The 25434-nt window shown below is 34.6% G+C and overlaps 1 protein-coding gene across 28 annotated transcripts in view; it reads left to right on the forward strand.

Annotated features, from left to right (window-relative positions):
- agbl1 (AGBL carboxypeptidase 1) overlaps positions 1-25434 on the forward strand; it is a 395384-nt gene that overhangs the window by 304196 nt on the left and 65754 nt on the right. For all 28 annotated transcript variants that reach the window (XM_087311870.1, XM_087311857.1, XM_087311865.1 and 25 more), the window contains 2 exons: positions 20050-20179; positions 23991-24122. In XM_087311870.1, coding sequence (XP_087167996.1) covers positions 20050-20179; positions 23991-24122 — 262 coding nt within the window. The remainder of the gene's footprint in view (positions 1-20049; positions 20180-23990; positions 24123-25434) is intronic.

A 25434-nucleotide genomic window follows, 5' to 3' on the forward strand; every position in this document is an offset into this window, starting at 1 on the left:
TAATGAAAATCCAACTGTATTGTACAATTATATTATTTCATTCATTCATTCATTCTTTCTTTCTTTCTTTCTTTCTTTCTTTCATTCATTCATTAACTTTTTGGCTTAGTCGCTTTATTAATCAGGGGTCACCACAGCGGAATAAACCTTATTCCACACAAATTTTTAAGCAGCGGATGCCCTTCCAGCTGCAGATGGGTATTTCCTATCACTGTTAAACACCCATACACTCTCATTCACACATACACTACGGACAATTTAGCTTACCCAATTCACCTATAGCGCATGCCTTTGGATTTGTGGGGGAAATCGGAGTGTTTGAAGATAACCCAAGTGACCATGGGGAGAACATGCAAACTCCACACAGAAACACAGACTGACCCAGCCAAGGCTCGACCCAATGACTTTCTTGCTTTGAGGCTACATCGCTACCCACTGTGCCACTGCACCACCTAATATTATATTATATTATATTATATCATATTATATTATATTATATTATATTATATTATATTATATTATATTATATTATATTATAAATATTTCTCTTAAAAAAGATTAAAAGAGCATATAGATTTGGATAATTTGTCATTTAGAGAGACATGACAGACGCATGTCACTTCATAACTATAACGGCCGTTTTTCAACTGAACTAAATGTATTTTTGATGTCTTGCTCACACTACTTGGAGGGCCAGAACAAATTGCCTCGGGGGCCGGGTTCGGCCCACAGGCCGCCAATTGAATAGCCCTGATGTAGACAGTAATATATATTTTACATGTTAATCCTTGCATTTTTAAAAATATTTTTGTACTGCATCGCATACCTGTGTATGTATTAAGCAACAGTCCCTTTCACACAGTGATACCAGTAAATATCTGTAAAATTTCCAGAACGACTTTACCGGTAAATTTTAAAAAGCGTTCACACTGGCAAAGACGTAATGGTATTACTGGCAACGTTACAACTTCTTATTAAGGAAAATAGCCGGAACGAATTTACCAGTATTTTAAAAAGGATCTGTTCACACCTTTCAGGTAATTTTCCTGAAAGTTCTGTATGTGTACAAGGGGCTAATATCTAATGACTAATCACTAATATGCCCTGTAAATAAAAGTAAAAACCTTACAGCATTGACTTTAAACTAACATTTAGTTGGTCAATTGTGCGATTTATTACAGTTGCCTCAAAATAGTAACACACCAACAGTGTGCCTTAACACACCTCTTTTTTAGACCAGTATACCCATGGGCCCAATTATTCATTGGATTTTTTTTTTTTTTTTACAGTACAGTAAGTGGTTGCAAACAATTTCTCTGGGCTGAATTTAAACAAACAAATTTAATTTAGAAATGTTAAACTTTTTTTTGTTTAAATTCACCCCATATAAATTGTTTGCAACCACTGACTTAAAAAAATGAGGAACGGGGAAGTGCATGATCTGCAGATGATGTAACCAATTACATTTTCCTTTTTTTTAATTGAGGTCCAAAAATCTCAATGCATGTTTCAACCAACTGAATTCATTATGTATGTGCTGTACTTTCTGTACGAAGGCATTGGTTTGCAGATTTCACTGGCTTCATTTGCTCTATTTATTGTAGCACACGAATTCTCAGCGACCTTGAGCACCGAGATCCTTTTCCCCCCGTACATTTCTTTCATAATCTGTTGTGAAGAGAACTCAAGGTTTAGCTAATGCCTCTGTCTTTCCTCTGCTGGCCCTGTTGTGCTGCTTATGAAGGATTGCGGCCCATTTTCTCTTCACTGATTTTCTCTATAGAAAAAAAATCAGAGTCAGAAACACTTCACACTCTTCAGTGTTGATTCATACAATGATGCATCACACTGGAGAACATTAATTAGATTAAAGAAGAAAAAGAAAGAAAGAGTCACTGTCTCTTCACAGTCATTAGGCAGAGACTATTAGGATTGTAAGATTTCTGTTTCTGAAATTAGCACAGAGAAACAAGACCAACTCTCAGAGGAGCATACAGCAAACCCGCTGTAATGAGAGAGAGACCCCGGAAATAAACGAACTGCCTGAATAAACTAACTAAATAAATAAAGAGGTGGACTAGAGTCAAGATACAATATGAATCAGTAAGCAAATTTGATTGAGTCTGTAGGGATTGCAATCAAAATAGAGTAGTTATAAAATGAGTCACTGAGCAAAACTGAATGAATCTTTTAAAGAGAGAATGCATAGAATCATGTCACAAAATGAATTCATGAATCAATAACGTTTAGTGAATGGAATCAAAAGAGTGTGGTTACAAAATGAGTCACTGAGCAAATCTGAATGAATCTTCTAAGGATGGAATCCATAGAATCATGTCACAATTAATTACCGAACCAATAGACTTCAGTAAATGGAATCAAAAGAGTCAAGTTACAAATTGAGTCACTGAGTAAATCTTAATTAATCTTTTGAGGATAGAATCCATTAAAACCATATCAGAAAATTAATTACTGAACCAATAGTCTTTACTGAATGCAATCAAGAGAGTTAAGTTCAGTAATAAGTCTCTGAGCAAATCTGAATGATTTTTTTTTATGGAAGAAATTCATAGAATTGTGTCACAAAACTAACTCATAAGTCATAACGAATTGATGAACCATTATATTTGAGTGAATGGAATTGAAAGAGTCAGTTCACAAAATGAATCCCTGAGTCAAATCTGAACAAATCTTTTAATGATGGAATTGATAGAATCATGTCACAAAATTAAATTAATGAACATTTTATTAATTTTGTGACACGATTCTATGTATTCCATCCTGTTAAAAATTCATTTTTAACAATCATTCTATTTTAGTGAATGGAATTTAAATATTCATTTTACAGAATGACTCTGTAATTTTTTAACATGATGGAATTCATAGAATTGTGTCACAAAATTAACTCATAAGTCAGTTGATTTTCGTGAATGGAATCAAAAGAGTTAAGTTACAAAATGAATCAGTGAAGTTATGAATGAATCACCTGAAAATAGAATTACAAGTGTCAAGTTATAAGATGAATCAGCAAACAAAATTAGTCAATAATTTAAACATTAATCAAATGAGTCAAGTATTTATTTATTTATTTATTTATTTATTTATTTATTTATTTATTTATTTATTTATTTATTTATGTTGTTGTTGTTCTGCCACTATAAGTCACTATTATTAAAATGAGTTCTTATAAACAATGGCAAAATTAGAATTTATAAATTGCTAAAAGCAAGACTCCGTCTCAAGGTGATAACACATATCATTTAATGATTCATCATTCTCTCTTTCTCCTGTTTCATACTTGAATGGAACGCTATTATGAACATGATAATCCTTACAGGCTCTTTTCAAAGTCCTATCATATTATTAGTCACGTTGCACTATATTCACTTCCAGAATGCACTTCATGCTCGCTTGCCCTTCTTTTTTTACCGATAACAAGGTATGCGGCTATAGAGGTAAACCATAATTACTGTATTTTGCTGTTTGAAGGTTTACAAAATAATGGTCTGTTCTCACAGTTTTTTTTATACGTTATTTTAAAACAATACAGTGCTTAATTAATATACCTTTGAATTTCTTCATATTCGAAGTTAAATGAGTAGATTTTGATTTGTCAGCCACTACTTTCACCAAAAAAAAAATGCATTAAGTGATTTAGATTCAAAATACTGATTCATGTTTACTAATTCATTTATCAACTTGGCCCCTTGAAGATTCATTCATTTTTTTACTGATAGTTTTTTTTTTTCCATTGACAAAGGACTTGTTTAGATTTGTTTACCAATTTGTTTTGTAGCTTGAGTATGTTAATTCCATTCTCAAAAGGTTTATGCAGATTTGTTTACTGATTCATTTTGTGAGGCAGTTCTTATTTAAAAAGTTATGTAACTTCTTTCCCAAAATAAACAAATAAATAAACAAATAAATAAATAACAATCCAGTCAATGCATTAACAATTCCAGTGGTTCATTTGTATACTTGTTCATTTTTATGTAGTATTTTTGGGTTTCTGACAAAAGTCTTGTCGTCGATCCCAGTTGTAAGAGCAACAAATAATAACTTGACTTCTAGTTGATCATTTGGAGAAGTAGCAGAAGGTAGATTTTTCAGATGAATCATCTGTTAAACTGCATCCCAAGCACAAATATTGCAGAAGACCTGGAACCCGCCCGGACCCAAGATTCTCACAGAAATCAGTCAAGTTTGGTGAAAGAAATATTGGGGTCACATTGAGTATCAGGGCATGCGAGAGATCTGCAGGGTGGATGGCAACATCAACAACTTAAGGGTATCAAGACATTTGTGCTGCACATTACATTACAAACCACAGGAGAGGGCAAATTCTTCAGTGGGATAGCGTGCCGCTCCTCCTCATACTTCAGCCTCCACATCAAAGTTCCTGAAAGCAAAGAAGAAACTTTCATCAAAGAGTTGATGAACTCTGGGAGTCCTGCAAGAATGCTTTCTTTGGCATTCCAGATGACCTTATTAATAAATTAATAATAAATAAATATTTGAATCATTGCAGAGATGTATGGATGCAGTCCTCTAAGCTCATGGGAGTCATACACAATAATAATTCTTTTTCCACTGCACCATGACTTTATATTCTATACTGGACATTATTTATGTTAAGTGACAAGACTTTTGTATAAGCAAAGTCAGACCTTACTGTCCTAATTAAATAATTAAAAATCAAGGCTCGATCATATTTTATTTTGGTAAAATAAGCGTAATCTAGAGGCCTTTGCCTTTCATATAAGCTACTTCTGATACCAAACGATCAACTAGAATTCAAGTTATTTGTTGTTCTTAAAACTTTTGTTTGGTAGTGTAGTTAAATTTATATAAATTAAATAAATCAATTTAAATTTGTTGACTCATTTTTGTAAATTAGCTGTTTTTACTTTTTTAATGATTTATCTGAAAGATTCATTCAGTTTTGTTCACTGATTATTTGGATTAATTTGTACTGATTACCATTTATTTGACCTGATATATTTTTAAACCCAAGTGATACATTTTTTAATGCATCGGTTTTGATTCCATTGGTTTATTATTCGTTTATATTACTCATTGATTACTTTTAATAACCATATCAGACTTATTTAGATTTGTTCATTGACACATTTCGAAATGTGACTATATTGATTTCACTTACTCAAGATTTGTTTAGAGATTTATTTAATGATGCAACTCCTTTTATACAATTTACCAAATGTTTATGCAGATTGATGTATCAAGCAAAGATTCACTCAAGAATCCACTAATGTATTTTTTAACCGGTTCACTAATTCATTCTCTGACACTTACTTTGGCTGTTGACCAGCAAGCACCTTTTTTTCCACTATTAGAAAGCAGAAAAACAAGCTTCAAAAGGCAGAGGATGCAGTAAACAAGCCGGTTCATTGGAAAAAAAAACATCACTGATTCGTCAAGAACAGGAAAAAAACACAACCATTGTTGAGAATCATTGGATTTGATATCAACATTCTTTTCCACACATGTCTGAAGGAGGAAACTTGTCAAAATTGGCTTGCAGCTTTCCTTCATGAATCAAACAATAGCCAACAGCACTATCCATTATTGATGGCTGAAATACAAATAACACTACACTTTCAGCTTGAAGGTGAACCAACAAACAGCCGTTCCCTTAAGTACAGATGAGTCAGAGGAGGCTTTACATCATCAGATCTGAGGCTCTGCTGTTTCCCTCTCTCTCTCTCTCTCTCTCTCTCTCTCTCTCTCTCTCTCTCGCTCTCTCTCCAGCCTCTATCATCCGTGCCATCAGCACAGTACAAACAAAACTGGAAATGAATTTTCACTTTCCAGTTTCTGTCTGCTAATGGGAGAGTTCCTCGTGTCCTGACAAACCGCATGCACTCGAAATAGCGACCTGTCCTTCGCGGTTTTGTTAAAGCTTGCAGTTATGAGTGGCCTCGTTGTTTTAAATTTTAAAACGCAAAAAATGTAGTTCTCTGAAGGCAGTACTAGGTGTCTGACTACTGACTGAATATTTTCCCTCACAGCCTTCTGGGTGCAACAATGCATTGACAATGGTAACCACTGAGGGGTGATCATATTTGTATTACTTTTTATTTTCTTCATCATCATCATCATCATTATTATTATTATTTTAAAATTATTATTATTATTATTATTATTATTATTATTATTATTATTATTATTATTAAAGATACATATTTGCCAAATATATTCCTCTGTTTTTAAAGCATTTAGAGTTAAACAATTGAGTTTAACCAATTATTTATTCATTCAGTCAATACCCAGGTCTGGAAGGAGCACTTTTACCTTAGCTTAGCATAGGTAACTGAACTGGATTAGACCATTAGCATCTCACTTAAAAAATAAAAAAAATTGACAATTTTTCAATTAAAGCTTTACTCTTCTTTATTTTATACTAAGAAAAGTTGCAATGAGATTATGCAGATATTATGCACTGTGTAATATCATTGTGCCTTCTGCAGTTATGGTACAGCAAAACAAAAGTTCCTTGATTAGAATGAGAGAACAGTTCCTATCCATGTCCTATCCATGTTCCTATCGACATTTTCTGTCGATGTTTGTACACAATGTAAAGAGTCAAGCTTTAAATAGGGAAATTCTTGCAACTCTATCTTAACTTTTGAGCGAGATGCTAATGGTCTAATTCGATTCAATGGTTTATCTACATTAGATGTCGCCTACCCTGTTGTTGTCTATTGGAAGGAATGCGAAAATAGAGCTGCCATTTTAGTACAAGGTAGCGCTCCTTTGAAATGAGTGTGGGACCAAGGTGCAGTGGAGGACTGTGGCCATCCCGAGCCAGAGATATACACACATATATACATACATCTATGATCAGGAGTTTTCCAGGTGGTCAGTGTGCAAATAATTCTTTTTTAAATTACAAAAATTGTAATTTTACATCTCTTTTCTACATCGATGGATAAGTTATTGTATGGACATTGCTGACAAAGAGTGTGTCTGTGCATGTAAATGTATTATCCTCTCTCCCTGTTTAATTTGCTCTAATCCATGTCCTAAAACACACTCCCTCTCCTATGTTCACTTCTCATTCTAACAGAGGGAGCGATTCGTTTGTGAATGAATACCTGTTATGAATGACTCGTTCACTTAGCCGACAATAAGACAAGTTTCTGGCAGCACAACGTCTTGTTGTCATGTTTCATTTACATTGTTTGCTAATTTTATTCAACAAAATTAGCATAAGCCGAGTATTTAGAGCGAGTTGGTGCTACTTTGCCTTACGGTGAATGCAGTAAGAGACTTTATTATCATTGAAAACGTTACTTGTTAAGCACAAAAGTTCATATCATACAAAAAACGAAACAAAACCTAAATCTTACCTATGAAATGTTCTGCCTTTGTGCTTTGTTTTTGTAGTTTGCTCGTTACCTCACCCGTACACAGCGCTTAAGTCCAGTATCTTCACACTAGCTTTGGTCTTGACTAATGCGGCTGAATGACATTTGCCCTGGGAGCACTGCACACATGTGGTTGCGCTATTGACGCATGCTCAGGGTTCATATGTGATATCTAGTGTATTTATCTATGGTTTATCTAAAACTAAGCTAAAAGTGCTGCTGTTTGACCCAGAGATTGTCTGACGTCTTCATAGGGGATCAAGCGTTGATTAATTTGCATCCTATGTCCTATGTATAGTTTTATTGTCCAACCCCTGTATATCTGAATGTTAAAACATTTAAATATTTGAATTAGAGTATATATATATATATATATATATATATATATATATATATATATATATATATATATATATATATATATATATATATATATATAGTCAGAGTATAGTCACAGTGATTAGTCACAAAAATACTATATACTTAAAAATAAATATACTCAAAATAAATAGTCAGTTCTCAACATCTTTACCCTCTTTTCCTTCTGTCCTTGTATCAGACTACCACTCGCTCGGCTAAACAACGCTGATTGTGTCCATCTCCAGCTGATGGAGATTTGAGTAGAAAACGAGGATATAACCTCATTAGCCGAGGCGAAGAAAAGCTATTGAGACTGATCCAGCTGATCTATCTGTAACCATAGGAGTAAATTGAACTGTCCTGGTTCAGTAAGTGCGTGTGCACACGTGTGAAAGAGAGAGAGTTACTCTCACCTCACAGGAGGGATCTTTCGGTTTATTATCACCTAAAGATGATGTGTGTGTTATAACATGCTATTAATTGAGTATCAAAAAATCTGAAATGAGTATTATTTATATAAATTAGTATCGTATATAATATGTATAAAATTTATTCTGTTACTTTAACTTTAAATTTTTGTGAGTTTGATTGATGTAACCCAAATGAAAACAAAATACTATAGTAAAGTAGGCCAACTTGAATTAATCTGTGGTGGTGATTTTTTTAGTTGCTATGGTAAAACAACAACTATAATACTATAAACAATGACCCAATACTGTAGTTTTCTGCATCTATAGGGTACATTATACTTCTGTACAACACACCAGAGTTTGCTATAGTAAAAACTAAATTATACTGCAGTAATTATTGCAGTTTTTCAGTTTACTATAGTTAATACTCCAGTATAATGCAGCATTCATTAACAAAAAGTATATATACAGTATAATTCAATTTACTGCACTGTAAAAAACAATATGACAAAAAGTAATAAAGTATGTGTCGCTCATTTTAATCAGTTATTCGTGTTTTCAACTAAATGTTTTTGTTTATACAAAGTTTAACCCAATATGTTTAATCAGTATGACTGATGTTGAGTTCACTGAAGAATTTTAGGCAGCAGATTAGATGCAGTGTATAGCATGGTTCAAAAACACTATTTACTATCAATTACTGTAGGATTTATTATGTTAAGTTCAGATGACTAGAACAGTTAGTTTGATTAAGGCAGCATGATATTTATTTACAGTGTACAACATATGCAGACAATTAGTATTAAGAAATATATATGCATCATATAAAACATATTTAATTCATTTATATAATTGAATTTATTTAATTTATTAATATAATTTAAATTTTTCGCTTTTTTATTCATATTGATATTGTTACTCTTTATTATTATTATTATTATTCAATAAAATTCTGTTGTTGTTGTTAGTAGTAGTACCAGTAGTATTTGTATTATTATTATTATTATTATTATTATTATTATTATTATTATTATTATTATTTTATTTATTATTTTTATTATTATAATAATAAAATACAATAATAATATTAATTACAATATTATTATCATTAATAAAATAATAATAATAATAATAATAATATTGACAATAATAATAATAATAATAATAATGATAATAATAATAATAATACAAATACTACTGGTACTACTACTAAAAACAACAACAGAATATTTTTTTAATAATTATTAATTAATCCTTAATGATTGATTTATATTTTAAATAAATGAACTAAATAAATTACCGATGGACAAACAAAAGATAACTTAAAGTATACTGCATCTCAAAACAGAGGTCTTTGGACAGGAAGTGATGCGCAGCAAGAATAATACAATTTAAGTAACCGCATGATTGCTTATTGATTTCTGCGATTATTGTTGCATCAGGTGGCACAAGAGATCGTTTTTGTGTCCTCTCCTAATGGCGACCAAATCAATCATAAGCAAATTATACAAGATTTATATCACACTGCCTAATGCTTAGCCCTGAAGACCCATAAACAAGATTGCTGTAGAACGGATGTGACAAAAAAGTGAGATAGAGCTTTGATAATTCCCCATTCCCTCTTATTTATACATATTGCTATGAACTGTAACACAGACTTGGATGAAACAACAAGTTCGATCAACAAAATGACAGCACTTCCATTATGAGTTGTATGTTGATTCCTCTCTTTGTCAACCAGTCCATCTCTTTATTAATAGTAAATGTGAACAAATGTTTTGTATCCAAAAAACTCCCACTGTTCTGTCATTTCTTGTCTCAGTGAGCATCAAACACATTTCCGTCTTTCAGCCGGTTATTATAAAGGGGGAGTGACTTGTTTTAATGGCTTCATTATAACTTTTTGGATCATAAACTTTATAAATGATAATTGTATTATAATCCATGTACACTCCAACAAAAGCATTCTTAATTAGAGCCTTAACTAGCTCTTGCCTGCTGTGAAAAAACTGTTTCTAGAGTAGTTAGCGTTCGCATGGCGGAGCGTGATTGTGTTTGCTTTTGACAATGAGTCAGGCAGTGTTTGATTTGATATTTCGGATGTTGGAGGAGTTAAATGTTCCTCAGAGATTTCTTTTGTGAGGTCGAGCATATTTTTTAAGGTGGGCGAGGTGTGAATTATAATTGAAGATTACGTTTTTGAGGTGGGTGGAGTTTAATTGCCTTTGTTTTTGAGCTGGAGTCAAATGTCTGTGCTGTTTAAACCAAGCAGCAACCTCCCGCTCTCTCTCTTATAAAGCCAATATGAAAGTTACTGAAGCTGCAATACATCAACCGGCCACTAGAGGCTGGCACCAAAATAGAGTCCATCCCATAGACTCCAATGTTAAAGAGCCCCAATTGTGGGTTTTCGAAAATGAGCTTCCATGTAGTGTGTAACACAGATCTAAGTGAAGTAAAATATCCAGCTAAGGCTTAAATCTGAAAGTGGACAGTTTTTAAAACTATTGATTCATCAAAAAAAAAAGAGTCGACTCATAGTGGTTAGAATGAATCATCTTCATAACGAATCTTTAGCCGTTTCGGCGTGACATGACTACGAAACATAGTTGATATGGGCGCAAACCAAGGAAAATTTAAACCTGCGCCCCGCCCACTAACACAGCCGCGAAGACAAACAGATCCTGAAGTTGTAAGTCAAGAAGACACTGTGCTTACCTGGATATTATTGGAAGTGTGAGGGGAAATAATTGATTCAGCAGTCTACATGCTTAAAGTGGGTGATTCATTCGTTTGTTAAAGGAAGGATCAGAAAAGACTGGTGTATGAGACTTGTGAGAATGGGCAGACAATACACCAGGGGTGTGTGCAAAATAAGGCCAGTTTATTAGGCACAAAGGCAGCCTGCTACACACTGGTGAGCACTACAACCCCCTGGCTGGGGATGGGATCTTTGGGCAATGCAGAGTACAGGTAAGCCGTAAGAACATAAAAGCGATCTGCGATCTGACTCCGTCGGTTCCTTTTCAAAAGATGCTGACTTCTCCCAGCACCAACCACAGCGCATGCACGCAGCACGTCCAATTAGGGCGGGGTAACCTGGAAACAGAAACGGGACAGGACGAGAGGGGGAAAAAAAAGAGAGACACACACACACAGCAGCACAGAAACAACCCAATACGCTCTTGCGTAACACACTTCATGCAAGAGGTGCCACAGCAATAATTGCAAGTAGAAATGATCTAAGTTACAGCTGAGAAGGGAGAAAAGCTCGTTCACGGAAATCACGCTCAGTAAATGATGTGCACGCCATCGGTTTCATTTTCACTGTTCATACTTCCCGTGCGGCGGTTATGACGGTCACAGGGTTATCGCGCAGGCCCGTCCGCCAGGGGCTTGACAAACTGCGCTTGCCATTTGTCTAGCGCTGGGCATTTGTCTAGCACTGGGCATTTGTCAAGCGCTGAACGCTGTCGACCAATCGCAACAGGCTGTCATCGGTCCAATCAGCGCAGATTAGCTTGGCGCTAAGGAGGAGTTTGGTAACAAATGAATCACTGAACGATTCAAATGGAAGTCGCTGGGATAATTGGGTCAAAATAAATGCATATTATAAGACCATGATAGTGTTTTTTGATCTTGCGTGCATATCAGTATGTTGTTGGAGACCCATATAACCGAAATATGACCCTTTTTTATATATAATATGGGCTCTTTAAAATACCCAACTTTTGGGTAACTTTTTTTGTTTTTTTGGTGCGTATATAGTAATATTATCCTTCATGACAACTGTGAGAAGGTGGATTTCTATATAACACATCCATTTAATTGATTTTAAGCATTGAAATTCTGCATAATTAAGGACGCGGCCACTTCAACAAAAACAGTGACAGAAATCTCACATCATGTAAGCTCATTCCAGCCGCTGATCTTATCTTGTATATCATATTTGGACTTTTGTTTTATCTGACTTTAGACAGTCTATTACTGCTTTGGTACTATTTTTTACAATTATTATATAATATGACATGCTGTGTACTTAGTTGTGCTCACAGACCATTGAAGTCTGGTGATACTCTTATTATATAAATTATATTCTTATATTATTATATTTATAAATGTATTTGTTTATTTAAAATAATGTATGTATTATTTATAAATTTATTTAAAACTTTAATGCACTTCAGTATCTGACAGATTGGTTAGCTGGAGGCTTTAAAACTGTCATCTGAAATGTCATCACACAATGCTATGCCTGGAATTCATAAATAGCCTAGCATTTACTAACACAGACTATATTTGATGTACTTGGAAGTAATTAGCATTTAGCTCTCGTAGAAAATAAATCATAAGAATAATGCTTAACATGACGCAATGCATTAAAAGTATCAAAAGTATCAGTTAGTGGACGAGTTCATGAACAAACACATTGCAATCTCACTAGATTTTCAAATAAAGCTAAAGAGAGAGAGAGAGAGAGAGAGATTGCCATTGCAGATTAAGGCAGCTTTTAAATGCTATGCCGCCCAGTGATTGGTGGCGTAATCCCAACATCAGCGGCCAACGTCATCAGCACGCAATGTAAATTCTCCAATGAAATTAAATTTACTTACAATGACACACCCACACACGGCCAAGATGCCTATATTTGGCCTCTCCCACTTGCTGCTTCATTTACAATCTACAGAAATCTACGAGTGATGTCACAGGCATTAGGTCCATTTTTTTTATTGGTCTATGGTTGAAACACATTGTCTTGATTATTATGCTGGTTTTTAATAAATGTTGTATATTTGAATATCGAATTTAAACTACTGAAATGAACTGCTGAATGTGTTCATCTTTTATGGTGGATGAAGTCCAATTGGATATTGTTGGATATAGCGTGTTTTAGACGGTCAAAAGCCCATTAAGTATTGTGTTTAGAGGTGAGTGGAGTCAGATTTTTAACAGAGAGTTTGATTTTTAATATTGGGAGGAGTCCATGCCCTTTGGGTGTTCTTTTTTTTCTGAGCAAGGATTAGTCAGATTATCATTGAGTTCAAGAGTTCACACTTAGCTGATGATTGGTTATGAAGCTTGTTTGGCATGCAGTCCCGGGGGAGGGCCCTGAGATCCTCGAGCCCGGGGCTACCTACCGTTTGCAGGGGAGTTTGAGCTTAGGTAGATCTTGAGAACTCCCCTGCTGTAGTAGCTAATTAACAGATAGTGATTGCTCTTAAGAGATAACTACTTACTAGGAGCATGTCTATGGTGTCGATTTGAATTAGTCAATTAACTTAAGTTGCATGTTTTTGTACGGTGGGAGGAAACTGGGGAACCCGGGGGAAATCCATGTGAGCACAGGGAGAACATTTAAACTCCATACAGAAACGTCGGCTGGCTTGGTAAGGACTGGAACCAGTGATATTCTTGCTGTGAGGCAACGATGCTAACCACTGGGCCACCGTGCCACCCATCTAGGAAAGGAGGAGGAGTAGGGGTGGAGGGGTTCCTCAAAATGAAGATGGCTGTTATATGGAACTTAGGGTATTTATATTGGCTTATATTGTGGGACTGGTGAATCATAAATGGAATAATGCCGGACCGGCTGCAAGCAATCATAAGCATGTGATCCTCTCGAAATTCATTTATAAATAAACTTGGATTTTGAATTTTTGGAGATCTGGTGAAGGCTTATGATAATTACATGTTTTATGTTTGTGAGGTGGGTAGAGTCAAATGGCCAATAAATATGATACAATAGTGATTGAATGTTTGGTTTTTGTAGTGGGTGGAGTGGAATGGTCATTAGATATATTGTTTTTAAGAGGGATTCTGTTTTGAATTGGGTGTAATCACAATTATTGTTGGGTGTTTAGTTTTTGAGGTTGGAGTGAGCCAAACGCATTGTGCTTTGAATATAGTTAATAGTACTAATGGCGTTCTTTTTTTTTTGTTCTTTTTTTTATTTTTGGAGTTGGGTGGAACCCAATGGAAAGTGGGAATTAATATTTTAGGTGGGCGGATTAAAATGACGACTAAGCATTTTGTTTGAAAGGTGGGTGGAGTCATATGGCTAAATAGCCTGCTTTTGTAAAGTCGTGTGTAGTTAAAATGACTAATGCTGGGCTTGACATTAACACCCGCCAAATGCGGGTAGATTTTAGCGGTGGCAGGTAAGACAGACACTCCCACTAGCCATTTTGGCTGCTTGAAAATAATTTTATTTGATAGAAATTCTTAAAAGCAGTGTTCGACAATAAGGATGGTCCAATATGCATGCAAAGGCGATCTTACAACTGAGAAGCAACACGACTGACAAAAGTAATTGAATTCACACGAGCAATAGAAAGCAGGTGAATACCGAATGAGAGGATAATCACTTGCGTTAACAGCTAAGGAGATGCGCGACTGTTTAAAACACATGTGCGCTCCTGTTTCCTTGCGTGAAGCAACTGTGTCTATAAACACAACTGATTTGATCAGTTCTCTTTCAAATAGGCTAGACAAAAAGTGGTGAGCATGCACCCCCAGTCTTGCTGCTTTCAAGAGTTCCAGATTTGTCTTTTTGTAAGCAGCACCGGTTGCGTTCGCTTTACCTATTCTTTGAACAGATTACTTATGGGTCTAACGTTAACCATGAGTGTGTGATCATCCTTTCATTATAACCCTGTATGCTTTTTACCTGCTTTCTTTTGCATTAATATGGTTCAATTATCTTTTTTTTTTTTTTTTTTTTTACAATAAAATTGCTTTGATAAGAGATTAACTTCCCATTTATGTGTTGTTAACTGGTGATCTGGGACCTTTAGCCAGGACAGATTATGTGCATATGTTTTGTTAAATAAAAAGTATACTATACAGCTATATTTTGCTTGTTTGGAGACATTTAAACTTTGTTTTCTAAGAAATAATTATTCATTTATGTTTGGTGTGGTCAGAAATAAATTTAGTAAATCCTTCATTGTGAGCTCTGAAAATTATGTGAAATAAAAACTAATTGTAACACTGTGAAACCATGACCCATTTGCTCATGGTTATTGAGCAAGCTCATACACGCATACACAAAAAGTTAAATGAATGAGGCATGTGGAGATAACGCAAAATCTAAATCAAGTAATTTTAGCATGTCAAAGACATGTTTATGTGTATAAAATATATTTTACCAACAATAAAAATGTGGCGAGTGAAAATAGCGAGTGGCTGGTAATGTTAGAAAACTACTAGCCAGAGTGGCTGCTGATGAAAAAAGGTAATGTCAAGCCCTGCTAATGCATATTTATTTTCTGAGGCTGAGTAAAGTGAAATGTCAAAAAAACTAACAGAGTGTGGATGCAGATAGGATGCAATCTTAGACCGGTGCAATATCGGCCGTGCAAGCACATTCATACCGATGCAATCTCGGTCACTCATGCACATTTGTATGCACATGTATTCACATGTAAAACACATGTTTTCTCATCCATGTTCACTTTACAGTGGGCCGAAGACTGAAATACGCCAAAATACGGTTTAAAAATGAAAGGTACAATAGACAAAAAAACTACTTATGTATTTATGCACATAATAATATCATGCGGTGGACTGTAAACTCCTAGATTTAAAAGATTCAGGCCGCAGCCAGGATTTTACAAAAAATTATAGCTGATAGGCATTTCTAATACTGTCTTATTACTTCATTACTTCACACATCTATGTAAAATGTATATAAATTGGCAAAATACATTTATTGCATAATTAAAATACATAATTAATGTGATAAAATGATACAACTTATCTTCTACACACATTTCTCCCACATAAAAAAGTATTAAGACCCTAAAGACATAAAACATTAAGACCCTTCTGAAAAAGAAAGGTGTTTGAGAGATGGGTGGAGTCAACTGTCATTGGATATTCTGTTTGGATGAGGGTGGAGTCAATATTTCATTAGGTTTATAATGTTTTTGAAGAGTAGTCAGTTGGTTATTAAACATTGTGTTTGCAAGATGTTTGAGTTAAATGACAAACGATTGTTTTTTTGTTTGTTTTGAAGTGTGTGAAGTCAAATGTTCATGCGTTAATTGGTATTTAATTTCAAGTGTTAGTTCTCTTAAATAATTAACTTGAATTATATTTGCTCTTTGAGACCAGGGTAGCTTTGAGCTGCTGCAGAATATGTCGTACACTGCAGTGCACTGGGTGAAATATTGAGAAGTAGACATTTTAAAAGCAGGGCGCGTCAGAGAGGCTGTCAGTTTTTTGGGGGGAACCATAAAAGGCGACAAAATACTGTTCCACCTCTCAGTTGTCATCAGCTGAGAGGGAGCAGAGAAGTGTTCATAAATTATTCCTGTCAAGAACAAAATGGAGCCCCCCCAAAAAAGAGGAAAAAACACGAAGACAGTGATGTTGTTCGGAGAAAAAGCCTCAGTTGAGTTCATCAAATATTTACGATATAAATATCAAGCAATGAATACATAATGACACAATGAGCTGAAAACCCAAGTCAGAAATCGCCTAGTGTAAACATGGCTCAAACAGACAGACGGGTAGATGCTGATCTAACTCTCAGCTCTTCTCAGCTGACATCCAATGTTTCAGTCTATTCCTTTCTCTCCCCAACGTAGGTCGACTTAAACTTTAGACGGCTGTAGGGAGGAACAATTTTCTTGCAGTTTCCGCTTTGCTGCCCCCCTAGGGTACATTGGAAACTGTCCGGAACAACTGTTTTGTCACAAAATACAGTAATTTCCTTGTCTCCAGACAATATGGCATTTTTGTTTACCATGACAGTCTCTGAAGATTGTGGCTCTTTCCTCAAAGTTCTGAGAGGCTTTAGAAAAGTGGGTTTATTTATAGTCATGCAGTTCTCTTTCTGGTTTCTGTTAATTTTTAATGCACATAAAGGCATCTGACTTCAGTTGGTGATATCTTCAGAAATAGTCTAGTTGAACAAACTGTTCAGGAGTGAAAAACACTGATCTCCCTTCTCCTACAGCCTTTATTGCATGTCTAATCAGCAACTTTATTTGATGTATTTTAACATTTTTAATGTGGTTAAAGTCAAAGTTGGATATTGTGGAATTTTGTGTTAGTTAGATTATTAAAGTCACTGAGATGGCCAGGATAGATTCTGTTTTCAAGATGGATGTAGTCAAATGTGCATTAAATATTTTGTTTCTGAGATAAGTGGAGTCAGTCATCCCAAAATCCAAAATTTGCTCATTTAAACCACAAAAGGGCATCCGGTGAACATATTACAGACAACAGATACTTGGTATGACGTCTTTACCAATATTTGTAATCAAACATAGAAATCTAGATAGCACAAACAAAAGAAACATAAAGGAAAAAAAATGATAACAAACAGACTCAGATTGGCTAATCGGGAGAACCGGGAGAATTCCCGGTGGGCTGGTCCGTTTTTTGGCTGCGAGGGCTGGTGTCCCTAGCTGCTCGCACTCTCAGTAGTTGCACTTTTTTCATTTATTTGTTTATTTGACCATAACCTCACTCTTTTTATTCATTATTTTGCCGCAGCTCTGCTCTTTTTATTTATTTTCTCACAGCCCTGTGAGCACCCTATTCCACCCCAAACAGCAGTACCTTAGTGAATATTAATTAATATTAATGAATACACCTGCTCAATGAAAATCAGATGATTCACTACATTAATAAATCTGACATAACTTGATCAGAAATCAGAAGTGCCATTGTGGTCTATTCAGCTTTTTTTTAGCTTTATTTGTATAGCGCTTTTACAATGTAGATTGAGGTGGGCCGGTCTAGTGGGTAGCACGTTACTTTAACACGCCGCCGATCTGAGTTCAAACCACCCCAGAATATATTTTTTTCATTTTCAGTGTTAAGACATAAAAAATACTATTTGGGTTACTTATGTAGGGGTACATATTTTTTTTTTGTGTGTTTGACGACTGTTACAAAAGACTGGATATCTATAAAGAATTAATGTTCTCATAATTATGAAAAGCATTTAAAGTTCTAAAGCAGCTGTGTCCTTGAAAATGACATGTTAGTGTCATTTGAAACCGAATTGGAAATAATGTTATTTTACCATAATCAGTCATCGGCTGAGGTGGGCCGGTCTAAGGCTTCAAACTCCAGAGCTAAAAAGGAGGCCCACTCCGGCCCTCATAACAAACATAATATACAGTTGAAGTCAGAATTATTAACCCCACTGAATTATTCGCCCCCCTGTTTATTTTTCCCCCAATTTCTGTTTAAGAAGAGAAGATTTTTTCAACACATTTCTAATCATAATAGTTTTAATAACTTATCTCTAATAACTGATTTATTTTATCTTTGCCATGATGACAGTACATAATATTTGACTAGATATGTTTAAGACACTTTTATACAGCTTAAAGTGACATTTAAAGGCTTACATAGGTTAATTAGGATAACTAGGCAGGATAGGGCAATTAGGTTTATTATGTAGACTATCGAAAAAATATATAGCTTAAAGAGGTTAATAATTTTGTCCTTTAAATATATATATATATATATATATTTTTTTTTTTAATTCATAACTGCTTTTATTCTAGCCGAAATGAAACAAATTAGACTTTCTCCAGAAGAAAAAAATATTATCGGACATACTGTGCAGAAAATTCTGACTTCAACTGTACGTACCTCTGGCTACATAATTTGCGCTCTCCAGAAATGTAGACAGGGGTTCGTATCCACAATAAGCCCGTGTTGGTATATAAATGCTGTGACAAGTCTTTTCGAAGTTAGTCTTAAAGGTGGTTTAAAAAAGCTCACTCACCCATGTGGAGCACACTCAGATTGCCCAATGTTTTCCAAGAAGTATGCGGTGCTTATAAAATGGTGTATGGTGCATATGGAAAGGAGGCCAAGCAAACAATTTTGTGTTTAATAGACGTCTAATAGACATCTAAACATAGACAGCTTTGTCAGTGAAAATCTAATAGACATCTAAGAATAGCCCAAAACTAGACTAGTCATCAAACAGACCGATTAGACAGACTATATGTGTAGTCATTCATTTCTATTTGATGACTAGTCTAGTTTTAGCCTATTCTAAGACATCTATTAGATTTTTACTGACAGCTCAAATTTAGCCTTGTTTTAGCCAAGACGACTATGTTTAGACATCTATTAGACATTTTAACAAAAAAAAATGCTTGCTGCAGGGAGTATGTGCTACTGGTGGTTTGTCAAGCCTACTCACTTGTCTGGGGCACGTTAGAGACTTTGTAATTTAGAAGAGGTGACTTTAATCTTTTGTTTTCGTGCACCCGTTATCAGTGTCTGACCAGCCACACCATTTGATGAAAATCCACAATATTTTGTTCCATTTATTTCGAGCTGGCAACTGTTTTTTGAAAACATAAACGTTTCTGCTCATTCCAGATCAAGAGAACCACCCCTCAAAAAAATCATCACACGAGGCACCTGTGATCAGAAAGCAACAGTTGTGCTCAGCTGTTTCAAACACGGACTGTCAATTTGCTAATGCTTGAACATTGTGTCTCATAATTGGCTTTCAGGAACTGAATGTGGGGGAGTCTGCAATTGGCAAGCTGCCTCCAAATGCCAGTAGGATTTTTGTCAGGAGATAAAGCTCAGCGGCTGCTCGCTCCCTAATCAACAGACTAGTTTTGTGCTGTGCTAGATAGCTCTGTTCACCCGTGACCTTTTGGTAACCTGCAAGAAGGTGCTGATATGGAGTTTTAATGTCCACACAGGTCTACAGACATACTGACAAAGACTTATCTTCAAACAGACAGTTATACTGAATTGATATTAGATTGCAAACTCAGATGCTATTTGATGTTACTTTGATTCCCGGGAATGCTTAAAGAGCTCATAAAAATCCAAATTGGACTTTGAGTTGATTTAAAGTTGACTTCGTAATCTCTCTTCTTTTCATTTTATTCCAGTAATCGCTGTTCCCTCACCGCTGAGGATCTCAACAGACAGTGGCTGAAGCCGGACCCTAATTTAAGCCCCACAATTTACCACACCAAAGGTTTCCTCTATTACCTCAACAGCATAGGCAGGACTCCACTGGTAAGTTTCCATTAAATTCTGCTGCAGTGTTACTGACCTATTGAATCCTAAAGTTCCACGAAGGGGCCCGCCGGAAATTGCTCCATGATCTCGGAGCTTTCCGCTTCTAAATGCAGGTCAGGGATGACCAAATCCATAAATGTGTGTTGAGGGCCACCGATCTGGGTATTAGACAGAAGACAGGGGCTTCTCTTTGCACTTCAATGTTTGGTCCAAAAAAACAACAGCAATTTGAAATTCCTATGATGAACTAAACAAGAACAATGAAACATATTAGATTGTTTTTATTAATTGCATAAACATTGTAAAAATGATGTATATGGATTTCATTTATGTATAAGAAATCCAAATATAGTAGTTTTGAATTGATGAAGTTAAGAAAGTTATGTAATAATACAATAGAAAATCAAGAGTGGTTTTATGAGCAAATCAGGCGATTTAAATTGATTAGTTAAGTTAATTATTCAACAAACCACTCATAATGAGTGCCTTGTTTATTTTGTGAATGAATCAGAAGTTTTGAATGAATCGATTAAAAACTAAAAAATTATACAGTAATATTTAATACATTTTTTTATTCAAATGTCAAAACCAACTATGGTGGTTTTGAATCAGTCAAGTTAAATGAATGATTAAAACACTGATCAAGAGTCATTTGTTTAATTTATGAACAAATCAGATGTTTTTAATTGATTAGTTGAGTTAATTATTCAACAAAACCCTCATAATAAGTCACTTGTTTCATTTCTGAATGAATCCGAGTTTTTGAATGAATTGATTGGAAAAATATTCAATTATACCTTAATATTGAGTATTTTTTCATAAACAAATCTAAGGTTTTAAATGAATTAGCCAAGTTAAATAATAAGTAATACACTCATACGCCTCCTTCTCACGGGACTTCAGCGTCAACGCTTGACAGAGGTCCTGTCTGAAGTTGGGGCTGACGCCATCGTCATAGCAGCGTTAGCCAATGAAATTAGTCAGCAATAGGCCACAGTCTGAGCTGGTGTATTTGCATACAGCAATCTGATTGGCTGACGCTTTCGTCGCCGCTTGAAAAGTTGATCAAGTCCCAACTTTTGCAGCGAGCAACGCCATAGAAGCGGTGCCGACGGATCCACAGTGTAGTTCGGCAACGCCTTACGTCACCCATTCAAAGTGAATGGGAAGCGTTGACGCTGATGCCCCATGTGAATGGGGCGATACAGACAGTTGCCTGTTTAATTTATGAGTAAATCTGAAGTTTTGAATGAATCAGTTTCAGTTTATTTTTTCACTTGTGAAGAGTCACAATTTTATTTTCAAATGAATGAGGTGAATAAATCGCTTGAGTGAATTATTCAAAGATAGACTCATAAAGAGCCGCTAGTTTATTTTCTGAATGAATCAGAAGTTTTGAATGAATCCATTGAAAAATTATTCAATTATACACTAATATTTATAACTTTTTAATTCAAATGTCAAAATCAAGTATAGTGGTTTTGAATGTCAAGTTAATTATTTAATAATATGCTGGTCAAGAGTCAGTTGTTTCATTTATGAACAATCAGATGTTTAAACGAATCGAATGAATGAAATTAATAAACGAATGAATTGATTTAAGAATTATTCAATTATACAATAATATTGAATAACTTTTTTTATTTAAGTTTTAAAACTAAATATAGTGGTTTTGAATGAATTAAGTTAAGTAAATTACTTAATATTACACTAATCAACAGTCACTTGTTTAATTTATCAGATGTTTTAAAGGAATCGAATGACTGAAATGAATAAGCGAATGAATCAATTAAAAATTATTCAATTATACAGTAGTATTGAATCACTTTTATATTCAAATGTCAAAACCAATTATAGTGGTTTTGAACTAATCAAGTTAAGTAAATTATTTAATAATACACTGATCAAGAGTCATTTTTTCATTTATGTACAAATCAGAAGATTTAAATTGATTAGATGAGTTAAATATTCAACAAACCACTCATAACAAGTCACGTGTTTCATTTCGGAATGAATCTGAGTTTTTGAATGAACTAATTGATAATAATAATAATAATAATAATTCCTTACATTTATATAGCGCTTTTCTGGGCACTCAAAGCGCTTTACACACAATGGGGGGAATCTCCTCATCCACCACCAGTGTGCAGCATCCACCTGAATGACGCGACGGCAGCCATTTTGCGCCAGACTGCACACCACACACCAGCTGATTGGTGGAGAGGAGACAGCGATGAAGCCAATTGGAATATGGTGATGGTTAGGAGGCCATGATGGACAAAGGCCAGTGGGCAGATTTGGCCTGGATGCCGGGGTTAAACCCCTACTCTTTTCGAAGGACATCCTGGGATTTTTAACGACCACAGAGAGTCGGAACCTCGGTTTAACGTCTCATCCGAAAGACGGATTTAAGAAGAATTGAGCCTTAATATTGAATCACTTTTTTTGTAAACAAATCTGAAAGTTTGAATGAATAGGCTGAGTTAAATAATCAGTGTTACAGTCATAAAGACAGTTACCTGTTTAACTTATGAATGAATCTGAAGTTTTGCATAAATCAGTTTGAGTTCATTTATTTATTCACATGTGAAGAGTCACTTATTTTATTTCCGGATGAATCAGGTGTTTTGAATGAATCGCTTGAGTAAATTATTCAAAAATAGACTCATAAAGAGCCGCTTGTTTCTTTTCTGAACGAATCAAAGGTTTTGAACTAATCCTTGAACACATTATTTAATGTCTCACTGCCAAAGATTATCACTTATTTTCCCAAATAGTAGCAAAACAATGTCCTACAGAAAAAAAAAACTAAAAAAAAAAAAACGAAGTTTTAGATGACCTCTAGTGTATGTCTCCTATCAGAATTAAAAGCTTTTTTTTATTTTTAGTCGGGTCTATTTATAAAGTGTTTTCTAGTGCCTTTGAGCTTCTCTTGTTGTTCTGAAAGGATTAAAGAACAAATTCTATCTTTTGCCTCCATCCCTCTCCACCTCCTGTCCTTCTTTAAAAGACACAACTCCAGAAAATGGAGTAATGGACGCATTGCCCTATCTATGCAAGTCATTTGGGAAAACACAATGCAAAGGAAGTAGGTTCTCCAGCACTTTCGAGAGAATACACCATTAAAAATGAGACAACCATTTTAAGGCGCCAAAACTTGACTGATGCTGGAATGTGGAACTGGTAGTACTTCTTGCACATGTAATTAAAGAAATTAGTTTTATTCACAAATTACCATTGGTGGCTCTATAATTGAGTGGTGGTGACCTGTTATGAGGAGCCGAGGAATATTAGCGCTAGCATGAATACTTTGACACAATTAGCCAGATTTACGCATCAATTACTCCGTCATTCAGTAATTATTATGCTTTATACCTGGTCAAAGGAACGCTGCTGTTTCCCCAAAACCTACAATGGACTCATGCAATTAGCGAACAAGGATGGAGCGCTCTTTTTGAGCCTTTACAAAAAGCTGACATGCATCGCTATGCACGGTCTCCAATTAGCCGCCACACTGTCAAGAGACAAAATTTGAATTAGTTAATGCGGAATGCATTGTCTAACATTTTCCCTCCCTTTGTTGTACACAAGAGCGTCATGTTACAAGATTAATTATGTTTGGTTTGGCCTAAAGTTAACGGCTGTGGTGCTTCTGTGTCACGAAAGCTAAAAAAGATGACTTTGTTTCTGCTCAACATGTGACCTTCTTGCCCTTGTCTGTTATTCAAGTAGAAATACAACACAGTCTTGCAGTTTTGCTATACATATATATCTTTTGAAAAAAACCTGTTGTTATCACATTGCACAGGTGTTTTGCGATTACCATGGTCACTCCAGGAAGAAGAATGTGTTTCTGTATGGCTGCAGTATGAAGGAAACGCTCTGGCAGTCTGGATCTCCTATTAACACAGCCTCGCTGAAAGAAGACCCGGGATACAGGGTATGCTTAATGACTGTTATTAAAATACAAAAATAAATGTATTATGAGCAAAAGCTTCTTTGTAACTTAAATTAAGTGTTAATGAAGTAAAAATAAAGAATTGAGGCAATAAAGTGCTGAAAGTTGCATGCAAATGTGAGTTTTTCCCCTGTGAATGTTGGTTTGTAATTGTTATAGCATTGCTATTGGCTCCACCCATTAAAAATCTCAGTGGACCAAAGTTCTACTCCATATTGGATGATTTTATATACAATATGCTCTGATTGGCTGGGATTGTATCATTAACTATACATTAAAAATTTTTTTAAATTTATTTATTTATATCCATAATATATATATATATATATATATATATATATATATATATATATATATATATATATATATATATATATATATATATATATATATATATATATACATATATATATATATATATATATATATATATATATATATATATATATATATATATATGTGTGTGTGTGTTATTTATACATTTTGTGTTATTATTTAGTTATTATTATTATTATTATTATTGTTGCTAATAATAATGATAATAATAATAATAATAATAATAATAATAATAATAATAATAAGGAAAAAAGTGATGTAGCCTAGTTTTTATGACCAAAGCGAGGCATATTGATTCACAAAGTGTTCATTCGGTTGTCAGACCAATGTTAAAGCAAAACACATTAGGCAAGTATATTTATAAAGCATATTTTAAACTAAATGGTCATATAAACAGGAATAAAACAAACAAGTATAAGAAAATAAAAACAACAAAGAATACATTTATTAAAAACAGATTCAAATGTGTTAAAACGACAATTTACAAGCATTTAAAAACAGAGCATTTAAAAACGAATGTCTGCAGCTGCATTGCCTTGGATTTAAACCTATTGTCACTGCATTCTAGTAAGGAATTCTCACTTTACTAAATCACTTGAGATTGAAACTTCATAACCAGGGGTATAATTCCTCAATTTGTGTGGAAAAACTGTTTCTTTGCTGAAGCTGTTCCAGAGCAATACATAAAAATGACTACTGTGTGTCACTGCGGTTTTGAAACATTTTGAAGCTTTGACACATTTTTTTTGACTCTTTCAGTGTTTAATAAAGCCTTGCTTTCCCCACCACTAATGATAGCAATTTTTATACTATTAGTGATGTGATCGCCTACAGTGTTTTCTCCACCGATGATTATTTCCGGTATTTTAAATGAGCTAAGAAAGCTCCCAAAATGCTTTGCCCCCATCAACTCCTGCAACAGAAGACTCAGCAAAGTGAATGTGGATGTGAAAGTGAG

Source organism: Danio rerio, chromosome 25, assembly GCF_052040795.2.
Source record: "Danio rerio strain M-AB ecotype USA chromosome 25, GRCz13ab, whole genome shotgun sequence".
Classification (NCBI taxonomy): domain Eukaryota; kingdom Metazoa; phylum Chordata; class Actinopteri; order Cypriniformes; family Danionidae; genus Danio; species Danio rerio.